At 41.2% G+C, this 15,188-nt stretch overlaps 1 protein-coding gene across 8 annotated transcripts in view; it reads right to left on the bottom strand.

Annotated features, from left to right (window-relative positions):
• ANKRD44 (ankyrin repeat domain 44) overlaps positions 1-15,188 on the bottom strand; it is a 230,805-nt gene that overhangs the window by 120,696 nt on the left and 94,921 nt on the right. For all 8 annotated transcript variants that reach the window (XM_090045188.1, XM_090045187.1, XM_090045192.1 and 5 more), the window contains exon 2: positions 9,066-9,149. In XM_090045188.1, coding sequence (XP_089901314.1) covers positions 9,066-9,149 — 84 coding nt within the window. The remainder of the gene's footprint in view (positions 1-9,065; positions 9,150-15,188) is intronic.

The following is a 15,188-nucleotide window of genomic DNA, read 5'->3' as shown; positions in this document are numbered from 1 at the left end:
TCACCTCTTAGCAAAACTGGCCAACTGCAGCTTTGGCTTCACCATGATCCACCGGCTGGGGAATTGGCTCCATGGTCAGACCCAGAGGGTGGTGGTTGACAGAAGTCAATCATCGTGGTGCGCTGTGACCAGTGGGGTCTCTCAAGGCTCTGTCCTCGGGCCTATATTATTCAACATCTTCATTAATGATGTGGACACTGGAGTCAGAAGTAGACTGGCCAAGTTCACCGACGACACCAAACTCTCGGGTAAAGCGTCCACACCCGAGGACAGGAGGGCAATCCAGGCTGACCTTGACAGACTCAGGAAATGGGTGGACAAGAACCTGATGGTGTTTTCACACCGAAAGATGCAAGTTCTCCACCTTGGGAGGAAAAACCTGCAGCATCCTTACAGGCCCAGCAGTGTTATGCTGGCTAGCACTACGGAAGAAAGAAACTTGGCGGTCCTGACAGACCACAAGATGAACATGAGCCATTAATGTGATGCTGCAGCTAGTAAAGTGAGTAAAACACTGGCTTGCATCCATAGATGCTTCTCAAACAAATCCCAGGACATCATTCTCCCACTGTACTCGACCTTGGTGAGGCTGAAGCTGGAGTACTGCTTCCAGTTTTGGGCTCCACAATTCAAAAAGGATGTGGAGAAGCTTGAGAGAATCCAGAGGAGAGCCACGCGCATGATCAAAGGTCAGGAAAACAGACCTTATTATCAGAGGCTGAGAACTATGGGACTCTTCAGCCTGGAAAAGCTCAGACTCAAGGGTGATCTGATGGCTGCCTATAAGTTTATAAAGGGTACTCACCAGGATCTGGGGGAACATCTGTTCCCCAGAGCACCCTAACGGATGACAAGGTCAAATGGTCACAAACTCCTCCAGGACCATTTCAGGCTGGACATAAGGAAGAACTTCTTTACAGTCCGAGCCCCCAAGGTCTGAAATAGACTGCCACTGGAGGTGGTTCAAGCACCTACTTTGAACGCCTTCAAGAGAAATTTGGATGTTTATCTTGCTGGGATCCTATGACCCCTGCTGAAATAGAGGTAGATGTTATTTACTTAGATTTGAAAAAGGCCTTTGACACAGTGTCACATCCAATTCTTATAAATAAACAGTTGCAATGTAGATTATTACACAGTCTGGTGGGTAGAAAACTGGCTTATGGGATGTACCCAGAAAGTAGTGGTGGACAGGTCGGTTTCCACCTGGAGAAATGTAGGCAGCAGAGTCCCCCAAGGCTCTGTCCTAGGACTGGTACTATTCAATATCTTCATTAGTGACTTGGATGAGGGAATAGAAAGCACTCAAGTTTGCTGATGACACCAAACTATGGGAGGAAGTACACAAACTAGACAGCAGGGCTGATTTGGACAGGCTGGGGAAGTGGGCTGAACAGAACAGGATGCAGTTTAACAAGGATAAGTGTCATGTGTTGCACCTGGGGAGGAAGAATCATCAACACTCCTACAGCCTGGGAGGGACCATTCTAAGTAGCACAATTGCGAAAAGGGATCTCGGAGTTGTAGTCGACTCCAAAATGAATATGAGTCACCAGTGTGATGAAGTAATAAGTAAAGCTAACCGCACTCTTTCTTGCATAAGTAGGCCTAGGGAGGTGATACTTTCCCTCTATGCAGCATTGGTCAGGCCATATATGGAGTACTGCATCCAGATTTGGGCACCACACTTCAGGAAGGATGTGGATGGCCTGGACATGGTTCAGAGGAGGGCCACTCATTTGGTTAAAAGGCCTACAGAAAAAAACCCTATGTGGACTGATTGGGAGCCCTGAACCTCTTCAGCCTCCACAAAGGGAGGCTAAGAGGTGATCTCGTGACAAACTCATTGGGTGGGGGGACCAGCAAGAAATAAGGGATACAATGTTTACAAGGGCACCTGTCAGGATAACTAGAAATAATGGCTACAAACTGGAAGAGAGCAAATTCAGACTGGACATCAGGAAAAAATTCTTTACAGCGAGGGCTGCCAAAATATGGAATACGCTTCCAAGGGAGGTGGTGCTGTCCCCTTCCTTGGAGGTATTTAAAAGGAGATTGGATAGACAACTGGCTGGGTCATCTGACCCCAGCACTCATTCCTGCCCAGAACAGGGGGTCAGACTCAATGATCTAATAGGTCCCTTCTGATTCTAACATCTATGAAACTAGGATAAATCCAAAATAATGTTTTGGGGAAGCCATTTGATAAAATACCCATGGAACATGGGGGGAAATCAAACTCAAAGTTGTTAAAGACCTATAGGTATTTGGGTGTGATGTTTACAGCTCCTCCATCATGGAAACACCACATCCAGTTGGTTAAAACTAAGGCAGCCTAATCAGCAGTGGCTATAAATAAATTTTATGAGACCACAGCAGGACGATCAGTCCAAGCTGCCATATTAGTATATAAAGCCAAAGTTACGTCTCAGATCCTGTAAGGTACTGAAGTATGGGGCTATGCCTCCAGTAATGATATAGACATACCTCAGAATACATTTCTCAGGGCTCTTCTGGGTCTTCCTCCTTCAACGCCTGCATCTTTCTTGAGATTAGACATGGGACTAGATTCCATTTTAACTAATATTATTATTAGAATGGTGGGATTCTGGTTTAAATTCTGACTCTTCTACTGTTTCGCTTGCTCAAATTGTGCTATATAGAAGACATCAATAATCCCCCTTCTCTTCAATCTCCTTGGCTAGATTTTCTTCCCCGCACTTTTGCTTTTTCCAGGATGGGACAATGAAAGACTCTTCCTCCCCCACAGAAAAGGTCCAGGTTTTCCAGAGGTTCCAAGATATTGCCAGGCAAAATCATTTTGCAGTGGCCAGGGCTATTTGCATCACCCCTCTATATATTCTTTGGAAATTAGACTGTGGGGGCAGAAAGGTGGAGCTCAACACTAACTGGCAAACCTCTCTGACTAGACTCAAGACTGAACAGATGCCCACAGCTGTTTTGGCTGGACATAGACTTCCCATTCCAAGGACTAAAAGATGTTGCCCAGCCTGTCTAGGAGTTTTGGAAGACACTATTCATTACACCTTAGAACATCCTCTATATAACAATGTAAGGAGAAAGTATTTATCACCTTTCTTGCAGAAACTGACATACTTCTCAAATAGAGAGAAATTAATATGGCTCCTCCAGCAAACAGATGCATATTTAGTAAACCATCTTTCAATTTTTGTTTACAAGGCTGACTCAATCAGAGTTAAACATCTTTTACTGTTGATATGACTGATAAACTTTATCACTATATTTGTTTTTTACTGTGTTAATTGTGGACCTAAGGACAACATTTTTATAGATTCATGATCTGATTTATCACCATATTTGTACATGATTATGTTAATTCTAGGAGTAGGAATAATGATTTTATAATGGTTGGCCCTATTATTAAATTTGTATTTCTGTTATTTTTGTTAAATTTATATTATGGTTGTATGTCTGTTATGTCATTTCCAGAAGCATGGCTTTCAATTTATTAAGGATTCTGTCTGAAATTGAATTGAATGGGGTTTGAGTGTGAGAGAAAATTAAATATCGCATATATAAAAGGTCCTTATAGTAGTGATATGGTATAAATGTTCTCTATATAGACTTCCGGTGAAACCACATTATGCAAGTGAGCCCCATTAATCTGTCTAAGCTGCACCCACAACTACTGAATAAAAAAACCCCTAAAAACATTTAGGGTAGTGTGTAGGGTCCAGCCTTCTGACAACAAAGACTGAGAGGCTAGTTGTTCCATCTCAATATGTTTGCAACATATCTAGAACAAAAAGTTTAATTTTTCATAGCTTTGCCTCATAGCAGGCAACTGTTGATCCTTCTGGATTATGCATGAGAGGTCACCAAAACCTTCGACGCATATGTTTAGGCAGGAGTATGGAGGAGTGTGCAGGCTGCCCAGATCTTCCATCTCCCCGTTAGTCCGTTGAGACAGAAGCCAAAGGCCAGACTGAGTCTGGACATTCAGTGCCTCGGTGGCTGTAGTTATATACGTGTCTACGAATCAAACCCAGGTCTCCCACGTGGCAGACAAGGATTCTACTGCTGAACCATGCAACAGAGCAGCTCTACTCATATCCTAACAGTTAAAGTGTCATAAATGTATTTTGAGCTTACTAAATCCAATCTTAAATGCATCTTCACACCTGTAATGTGAAATCAACACCTGAAGATCTATATCCATAAAGGCTTCCATTCTTCCTTCAATACTTCCTTGCCTGTAATGAGCGCCAAATTCACATTATTGTTTGTGAGGCCCCTAGTCATAGCCTTTTCCTCCTCTCCATTTCCTTCATAAGTCATGGCTACTCTTGACTTCAATCAAGATTACGATATTTACTTGAATATAAAAACAACCCTGAATATAAAACGTTCCCCCAATAATTAGATTCTCTATATGAAAATGTATAAATTTGTTATAATTTTCCAGATGTAGAATCTAATTATTGGAGGGTTGTCTTGAATCCCTCTCCCCACACTGCTACAGGAAAAGCAGTGCTTGGGGAGGGTCAGATCCCCTCTTGCCCTCTGCCCCTCCCACTTCTCCCTGCAGCCTTCCTGGCCCTCCCCTCCCCCTCCCCACCACTTGCACCCTGCCACCTCCCACCCTCTGCCCTTCCCTGCAACCTTCCCCAATCATTGCTCTTTCCCCCGGCTCCCCAGCCCTTGCCTGACCATGCAGCTGTCTCAGTGCTGATGACTGACCATGTGGGGGAAAGAGTTTCCACATGCTGGAGACATCCCAGTCCAAGCCCAAGTGGGGCTGTGCCTGACAGTAAAAGAGAGGGGAAAGGAGTGGGCAGACGGGCAAAAACTGCAGACAGGAAGTGGAGGGGGAGGTACAGGAGTTTTCTGGTGGTTCAAAGTCAGAGTCCGACCCACAGCAGCCCCTTGCCCACCCCATGGCCAGTACCCTGCGTTATAGCCACTCACAGCCTGTGTGGGGGTGCCTGTGCCTGCTCAGGATAGCCCTGTGCAGGCTGTGACCGGCTGCAGCAGGGAGTGCCACCCACGGGGTGGGCGAGGGGCCACTTTTCCCAACGCTCAGCTTTTCCCCAGCCTCCTTCCCTTCCCAGGGTCCTCCCCTGCCCTTCACCCCCCTTACCTGAGTTTCCGGTGCGGTGCAGCCACATGGTCCCAGGCCAGAAGCCCCTGCTGGGCCTTCCAGCTGAGGGGGTGGGGCCAGGCAGGCCCTGCTGTTGCAGGAGCCTGCCAGGACTTCCTCTGGGTCCTACTGCCTCTGGCTTCTGTCATTTTTGACAGGAACCAAAAGCAGATAAATATTAATTTCTCTAATTTTTTCAGGGGCCCTGTGGGCCAAACAGAATGGGCTCACAGGCCAGATCCAACCCACGGGATGTATTTTGCCCACCCATGCTCCTGCCACTGCTGGAGACAGGATATTGGGCTAGATGGACCACTGGTCTGATCCAGTATGGCACTTATTTTATAAACTGCAGAATCTTGACATCAGAATAAAACTGCACCATATGTAGAGAAATAAGATGGTGGTCTGGCTGATGCAGCTCATCAAACAATGCTATAAAATTTTCCGAGAAAATTTGGGGGTGGAATTTCAGTATTTTAGACCATCTGGTATTGATGGTTTACCTCTTGTGATCTCACTCTCTGGGATACTAAAAGAGAGAAAGGGAAAGAAGACAGGATAGGAAAACCTATAAACAGATTTTTTTTCGGTTTTCAAAAAAAGTAAAAAAAATAGACAACAGAAAGACTAAGATAATCATAAACATTTTCCATGATTTGGTTGCAATTAGAAATTAAATTTTTCACTGAAAAAAACCCTCAAAACCAAGCTACTGCCTCATGACCTGAAATGCTGAATGAGTTTGGGCCTCAGTGACCATGCCTACATGTGCAGCGGACTGCAAAATTGTTATTGTACAGTCATTTAGTACTGTGCAATAATCAGCGTTACTGAGCAGTACCATCACTGCATGGTTTTCTTCCCGATGCTATTGTGCAGTAGCAACGAACTACTGCGCTGTAGCTTGTTACTACTGCACAGTAGCATCATGTCATTGTTAGTGCCTGGTAACACCACTGAGCAGTAGCAATGAATTATAGTGTCTCACGTAGACACTCCCAGTGACAATATAAATTTCCAGGGTCCAAAGCCACTAGTGGTTATGACCAGGACCGTCAGAAAGCCCTGTGAAAAGTCAAAGAGAGGGAAATAAAACATCCTTCAGAACCATCTCCCTCTCCCTCAATACTAAAAGATAAACAGAAAAACAGTTACCAGAAAAACACTGCCCTAAAACAGTTACTAGTCTGTAGCCAGCTCTATCAACAAACAGTACATTATATGTTGCTCTGTGAAACTAAAGGGCAGGGATCCAAACAAATATCCCAATTTCCTGAACAGTGGGCCAGTATAGATGGACTGCAAATAGACTAGAACACCTTTGGATGAAGGAAAGAAAAGTAAATAAAGTATCACCATACTGTATAAAAGGAAGTATCACTGTCATCAGTATGTAAAAAGCAGCCTCCTGTTCCCTCCGAAGTTGTAGGAACACGGAGAGGTCAAAGTGACCATTATCTTGGCAAAATGAACTAAAACAAACCGTTCTAGGCCAAACAGATGCAAATTTCTACTTGGATACAAGATAAAAATCCCCATTAGAGCAGCAGCACCAGCAACTTAAGGTATGTCGGTGCCTACACAAAAGGACTGTGTTAGAAAGCACTGCCCTAAAACATGTCATACCTGCACAATGAACACTACACTCTAAACCAGGATACCTTAGTGCACACCAATAAGTATTTGGAAGACAGTGAGCTTACTGATGCAGGCACAACACTACATCATGGCAGCTCCATTGGTGCACCGTTCATGAAGTAACTACAGGCTAGAACAATCCTTTGATGGTATAAACATGCCGTTTTATTTAATATTTTTGGGAACATCTCTGGGATAAAGAAGAGCTCTCAGTTATTTTGCCAAGCAACAAAATCTGTTCTGCTATCTTGAGACTAGCTATGAAGTCCCCCTCCCTTCCCCAACCTCCCCACTAACCCTCTCCACATAGTTAAATTTTCTCTTTCCTTAGATAACAACAACTCTCATGCAGCCTTGCCATGGTTTCCTATCATTAGGTATCACTTACTTTTCATAGCTTCCTCGTATCCAATTTTGTTCTGCCATATTAATAGCTTCTCTGTTATGGGCTCTGAAACATGACATTTAAACTAAGAAAAACTCCACAGCTGACTGTGAATGCAGTTGCATTTTATTCTGTCTCCTTATTTACACTTTCAACTGTCAATGTTATTCCAGTTAATCAGAAATGATCAACAAAGAACACAACCGCTACCAAGTGGCTGGAAGTAGCCCAATATTGCTCAAACACTAACATGGAAGTAATTTCAAAACATCCTAAAGAGAATTACAGGCTGTCCCTTTGACTAGCCAGCTCACAGCAGGTAACAGACGTGCACTCTTCCATCCCCATTCTTTTAGTGATATTTCTAGTGTTTGTGATTCACTTGAAATTATATTTGAAATTCATGATTCTGAATGCATCTTGGCAAAGATCTTTTTAATTACACCAAAGAACATTTCATTTTCTAGCTCAAGATAGGTTTGCTGCTAGGTCAACACATTCTTGGAAAGGCTTTTATTATATGGAACATGATTTTGCATAAAAATGTTCCTGTCCAATGGCCTTTCTTCCATTAGTTGTGAATACCATAATATTTAAAGTATACACAACCCATTTAATGTTTTACCCAGCAACTGAGTGCATCTCCATAGCAACATTTCCCAGCAACCTTGAGCCCAAGGGATATAAAAACATTTCAAGAGTGGAACCTGAAAGCATGCAGCCATCTTAATCTGTACAACAAATGCCATTTTTAAGAGCTAAAATGTTTAAGGACAAAGAACATCTTAGAAATGGCATGTGTTACAAAATTTCATTTTTATCATTGCTGGGGTAGGAAATCCAGGGGATGTGGAAGAACCAATATATTAAATCAGCATGCTTTAGGTTTTTAGCAAAGGACCCAAGAACTGATATTTACAAAGAGATCTGATCTCCAATCTTGCATTTCCCCTCTCTCTGAGCCTGATTTGATTCCTGTGCAAGTTGAAAGCAAGACTTGACTTCACTGTGAGTCAAATGGAGTCCAATTTAACTAGACCCAAGTACTGCTCCCTAACGCTTCCTCCCTTCAACTGGGCATTGGGACAATATTGGCTACAGAAGCTGAAGTCTCAAAGCAGTGCACTATATCAGGCAAACCACTAGAATTAACTATGAATAATATCATTACTATGTTGTTACCTGGACAAGACAAAGGAAAAGGATAAGAGTTTTAAAAACAGCTAAACTACACCAGTATTCTCTCTCTCCTATTTTTCCCCAACATCTTCCAGAGCTCACAGACTATAGTCAAGATCCCAGCAAAAATTGTTCATTTTAACATCCTGACTGTAATTCAACATGAAGGGGAAAAGCATAAGGCGAAAAGCTGCTGCAAAAAGGGCAGTTCAGTTTAAGATTTTCCACTGTGAAAATACTTAACCTCTGTTGTTTACAGCTGCTTACCACTGTTCCAGCTAGAAATAAGCCAAATCTGCAGTATAGCAATTCCTCTGTGTGCATGTCACTGGCCAAGCTAAAACTTCCTCACTTCTGCCATTTGTGAGCTCCAGTGAAATTATCTTAAGTATATTCATATCCTCAAGAAAAGCCCCTGGTCTGCACAGGCTCATTATAAAGGGAAATTCTACAGAGAATCGCAATATGCTGCTTTCAGCTATTTTCATTCACAACAACAGGGCCTTGGAGAAAACTGTCCCTGACTGACCCGGACATTTTAAGTAATTATTGTGTGCAGTTAAAAAAATGACTTCCACATGCTGGAATTACTGATTTAAACTACTATTAAAGCTATGAATCTCTAGTTCCTAACTATTTTTTATTGTGTTGGTTTTAAACTTTTTATAAATGTTAAAATCATGGACAGCTTATTTTGCTCATGGACTGCAATATAAATACATTTGCAGAGTCGCTTACCAGAGCATTGACATCCTCAGTTTTGTAGATCAACATCCGTATCTCCTCTGGATCACCACTGAAAATTGCTTGGACCAGTGGTGGCTGCCAAGATAAAACACAAAGGAACAATAAGAAATGTGTTTTTGCTGTTTTAAAAGATGGACATTTTGGCTAAGTACAGACAGTGAAAAAGCCCGGCAGAATCAATTCAACCTTTGCAGGTTAATCTAAGCTGCATACACTGAACAGATAAGCAAGTGAACAGACATTCACCTTTGACTCCAGAGATGCAGCCAAATGCCTGCAGGGGCCCAGGCCAGAAGCTGGAGGGTGCAATGGCATACTGTGGGTCTCTGGCACCCAGGGACCATTATTTGCATTTGCACCCCGCTCTTCCCCACCCTATTCCCATCCCCGGCTGAAGACGCTGGTGGCAGAACCAGATACCCCCTGGAGGGCCTGGCTGGTGCCCCTCCCAGGCCGCTGCCCGGGGGCATGCCTCCCCCCGTCAGTACACCACTGGGGGGGTGCTAGGGCCCATCTTCCCACTCGCTGCAGCAAACAGCTTTGGTCAAGGCTAGCCCATCCACCCTGTAAAGGGAGGTTTGTGGGGGAGGTACAAGGCATTCTGGAATGCTGGATGACTGAGTTAACTTGATTCTGGAGGGGATATGGGACATAAGTTCAATAAACCAGTATAACCTAAATCAGTTAAATCTGATACTACATTCATCCAGGTTCATCTTAAACTGGTTTTGAAGCGTCATTGATAGGGTTAAGATGACATTGTTGCAAACTGATCAGAAAAAAGACTGTGTTCAGAATAGATTCTTTTCACAATTTCAATCTTTCCATTTAACAAGGTGTGTAGTAAGCCACCAGCACCATAGGATTTTCAGTCAACTCGGCTATTATCAGCCAAAGGGCTGAAACAATATTACCACTGTTAAGTGAGCGAACACCCACATGATTCATGAGACAAACCCAAAAATATTAAATAGGAAAGCACAGCGCCAAAAACATTTTGACCTGTTGTGGTCTTTTAAGTTCTTTGGAACAGAAGAACTGCTCTATTATTTTTCCAGGCAAGAAATGAATGAAAGAGTTGGCATTTTCTGAGGAGTGCCTTGCACCTAGAAAAGTCAAGAAGCATTGGGTCCAGCAAAATGATAGGGGAGAATCAACTTGAAATCTAGTCAATTTAAAAAAAGTAGTTAATTTCAGATACCATACTGGAGATCCTATGTTCATATTTATACACTTTGCCTTTTCTTTTAATAATGACTTTTCCTCTTCTGTTTGCAAAACAGGGGAAAATTATACTTAACCTATAAAAGCTTAAGCATATCTAAAGCACCAATGGACTATACGACAACAGCTTAAATATTTAAGTGGTACACAGGCTTAAGACTTTGCCCAACTGCCTGTGTACAGAATGCTTCAAAATTCAGAGTAAGTAAAGAAATAAGGAAAATATTTTTTGTTTCAAGATAGTTTTTTTAGTTGGTATTGCTGACAGACAGACATTTTTAAATTGACCACACTCCTTTAAAATAAGCTGATTAGGACAAGTGACCAAGGAATTTGTCAACTGGTTGGATGAAGTAGATAGCTGTAAGGAGAGAATTTGGGGTGACATGGAAGAAAGGATAAAAGGATTGCTCTCCCTGTACTTTGAGGACAGAATTAACAAAAAAAAAAAATACAATTGTGATGACTTTAGCTTTTAGAAAAATACTGTCTTTCACACTTACCAGCAAAAGCTATTTAAGTGAGCAATCATGCCTAAGATTCTGGAGTCTTAGCCAGGTACTTTTAGAATCTAATCAGGCAATTATTTTTTTACCAAAATATTCAGCTACAGTGAAAAATATATATTTCTTCTTTTATTTATATGCAACAAAACGTCTATGCAAGGCTCTATATGCTTTGAAAAGACAGCTAAAACATCATCATAAAATAATAGAACCAGCAGCTTCTAATTGCTCTGCCATGGAAGTTAGCTAACTAACATAATATCAGCACATGTACACAATGCACAATGACAAAATTATCCACATGATGACTGTGGAGATATTGTGCTATATAAACCCATAACAGGTGTGATCACTTGTGCTTTTTCCAGCAGGATAGGAGTAGCTTAAAACAATTCTATGACCTAGTACTCACAGTATACAAAAATAGAAATTTGTACATAACTGACATTGCAGCCTCATCTTACATTAACAGCTTTGAGAAGCCAGCTAATTGTTATGAAATAAGAAAGCACACAAAAATTAAGTATTCACTTCTTCATGTATGATTTCCATTAAAATACCAAACAGCAGCAGCAAAAGTTTACAACCCCACTTGAGCCTAAAGCTCTACTGAAACCTGACATTGCTGCCAAATGACACATGCACAAAGCAACTTGGATTAGTCGCTGTGTTCACCTGCCTACCCAGTTTCAGTACATTAGTTACCACCCAGAATTCTATATTATAATGAATCAGAACAGGTGGCCAAGGTGTGCTATTTCTTCAGTGACAAAATCGTGCTTCACACTGTTCTTTAACTGACCACCTGTTTTTGTGGGAGAGGGGATGCAGGGCAGGATGGAACAGAATTAGAATTTGTGGCGTTTCTTCCTTTAACTTTTAACGGACGAGGGAGGTTTTTTTCCAAGTAGATGCCAGAGCACTCAGAGTTTGTAAAAGGCATTTGTTGTTATGTTTATCTTGAAATAAATATTTTAAATAACTTGTGATAATAAAGATCTTTAGGCTCAGATGTTGCATAAAACTAAAAGAAGTCATCCTGTAAATAAAAATGCAAGGGCTGCATCTGCCTATGCATTTACACAATGCTCAGCAGAACAGAGTGAAGTGCTGGATTGGATACTACTGTACCACTACTACTATAGATATTAATTATTATAATAACAACATTAATGCTAGTGTTCATTTGAGTAACACTGACAGCCAATAATGCTCTTCTGAAAAAAAATGACAATGCTATTACTAGGCATACAAGAAAAAGCTTAAAGCCAGAATTCATGACCAAGTCTGTTGCTCACGGGAAAAATTCATAGATAATCACTAGAGATTATTTTATTTTAAGAAGTCCTCAAATCCTTTAATGGGTGACATTTTTGCTTCAATTACAAGAGGACAGAGTGCTGCAAATTCTTAAATTTAAAAGATCCATGGTAAGACAGCTTGGCATTTGTCTTGCTTCATTCTGCCATAACACATTTGGATCAGATATCCAATTTTACAGCAAATGTTTGACCTTTATAATTAGCATCAGTTGTTTAACATGGAGAACAGCAGCAGAATAAAGATGCATCTTTTCAAGGCGGGGTGCTTAAAATATCCTACTTTAAAATTCTACACAGACATTTATATTCTATTTGACATAACATCAGTTAGGATTTACTCTGCCTAGAAACTAATTATGACTTTCTTGTAAGTTCATTTACAAAGCCTTTGATGAAGATGGAGAGCTGCCACATATGCTTTAATCTTCCTATCTCTCTGAATGGAATTCAGTCTTAACAAACACAATGACTCTTTCTCTCTCACTGTTTTAATTCATAGAAAGTTATACTCCATGGTTTGGAAAGAGCTGTTGAAAAGAATATGGGTAAATGTCTACTTTCAGTTAGTCACATGGAACCCCCTTGGCTTTGTTGTGCTCGTATGCACTTTGATGGGTTTGCTTTTATTGTCAGGTGATACTGAAATGCACAACACAGAATCATACATGATACTCTAGCCAGGAGAGGGTATAGGTGTGGCTGTGTAGAAGATTTGAAGGCATATGTAATGAAGGTGAAGTGTTGCATTCAAAAAGGAAAAATACCCAAAATATTTTGTGGTATTATTGTTGAAATCTGAAGTCAGAATAAAGAACCTGAAGTGCAAGTGGGCAGTATGGGAAACTCTGGAATAGACTCTGGAGTAGACTCCCCAGACTCTGGAACAGACTCCCAGCAGGGGTGGTGCAGGCACCTACCCTATAGATCTTCAAAAGGAGCCTAGACGCGACCCCAGCAGTCTTTCCTGCCCAGAGCAGGGGGGCTGGACCCAATGATCTCAAGAGGTCCCTTCCAGCCCTAAGCTTCTGAGAATCTGTGAAAGTACTCCTCTATTCAGTGCCTGACAGTCACAGAATGCAGTTTGTGTAAGATGAGTGAGGGCTTGTGTGCAGATGAGTGAGGGCCGATGATGGATGTTGAAAGACCTGAATGATGTTCTTGATCTTCACTAACTGTTACAGGCCCCACCCCTGTACACCCTGCCCCTAAATTCCTACCCTACTCCCTCCGAGCCCCACAGGCTAGGTGAAATGGCTCTGCAGGTTGGATTTAGCCTGCAGACCACAGATTTGAGACCCCTGCTTTAGCACATTATTTCACAGGAAAGGTAACATACATTGAATGTTTTGTTCAATTCCCATCTTCATTTGCTACAGTGAAATATCATTTGGTCCTTTGAGTAAAAAGGATTACATGTATACTGACCCTTCATTTTTCCTATTTGTGCCAAATCAAACTGCTGAAGTTGCAACTTTGATGTGTGCACATTCTTATTTCTTCTACTGAAAAGATAATGCAGTGAAATAGACAATTATTTCACAGCAGTAATGATTTTATCAGTATTTACCTGTTCTCGTCACATGGGTTTACTTTTCCAAAGATGCCCCTATTAATCAAAATTATAAGGTGGCCTTCAGTGTCACATTAAATACATATATTCTCATACAGCAATAGCTATAAATAGACTACTTCTTTTGGTTGTATATTGGTTCTGGTTACAGAGTTTCCTTCTTTTTAGTTGTAATTAAATGTGCTTTATAGATGGCATGACTTTTTATTAATGCAGGCATGAAGTGAACTGCTAGGATGCTTCCAAGATGTTTCTTGGATACTTCAAGCATATTGCTAGGTTGCTTCTTAGTTTGCTCACATTTTACAGCTTTCCCCCCACACGCTTCAAATAATTGCATTTCTGTATATGTTTTACAGCACTCTGAAGTACTTTCACAGATTTTACTGTCCTCTAATTGCTCTCCTCTTCAATGACTGTGTCCAGGGGACGGGGGGATGCAGGGGAGAAACAGGCTTTTATCATATGCCTATGAACAAATATTTGTTTGAGATCCTGAAGAGCTATATGTAGAGAACTAATGATATAAAATACATAAATAACCATAGTTATGTTCAGGACATATAATGGTCAGTGACAAGCATTCTTAAATGACCAAAGGTACCTAAACACATGCACATTGAGCATCCTCATGAAAGGCCCTTTAAGGCCCGATTTTTTTTTCATAGGATGGGAGCCAAACATTTGCACAAATTGAATTTTGTCTTTGTATAGGTATTTGTTATATTCTAAGAGTTCCCAAGTTGCTTGCAAAGGCTACGTGTTATTTGTTACAGAGAGGAAGGATGGCATGCCTATACACTGGTTTTTTTCAGTTTATATGTTAAGAAATTAAACAGATGACACATGCAAGTGGAGTCAATGCAACTTAAAAGGCATGTTCCTTATTGTTTTGCAGATCTGCCCAGAAGATTACTGTGAGAATGGTGAGACAAGGTTCTTTGGAAAATCTCCAAACTGTTTTTACAGCTATATTTATACAGTTAGGTTTAATACGGTACTTCATAAAACCTAAAATTATTTCATTACCTTTGTTTAAGCACCAATTTTGTGATCACTTCGTGCCACCACACTCTCCTGTATTGTAATTCATTCTGAGAACTACAATGGACTATAAAAAACTACAGTTAAAGTGGGAAAGGGATACCTTCTAAGTGCTTTTCCTGTAACAACTTTTCTTTTTCTTAAGCCCCCTTCCCTTTTTTCTTTTTTTAAACAGCAGCTTCTCCAAAACTTGGACTTCTTACAGATTTCAAGAAATTCCACAGAAAGGAACTCTTCAACACTGACAGAAAGGGAGATACCGGCAAAGGTGCATAACGGAATAAGTGCAGATGCTACAGCTACTTGATCTGTTGTATTTTCCTCAGATGCACATGTGAGCTCTAATTAGAGCATGTGTACTTTGGTCTGCATTAAGCCTTTCTGGTGCTTCTTTATGACTGGAGTGTTTAAAATTTCGAAACATGATGCAGTAATATGAAAAACATGG

The sequence above is a fragment of the Crocodylus siamensis genome, chromosome 4 (assembly GCF_052110815.1).
Source record: "Crocodylus siamensis isolate JL-2025a chromosome 4, ASM5211081v1, whole genome shotgun sequence".
Classification (NCBI taxonomy): Eukaryota; Metazoa; Chordata; order Crocodylia; family Crocodylidae; genus Crocodylus; species Crocodylus siamensis.
Note: the sequence above shows the minus strand (reverse complement) of the source record. Positions and strands in the feature narration are given on the sequence as shown.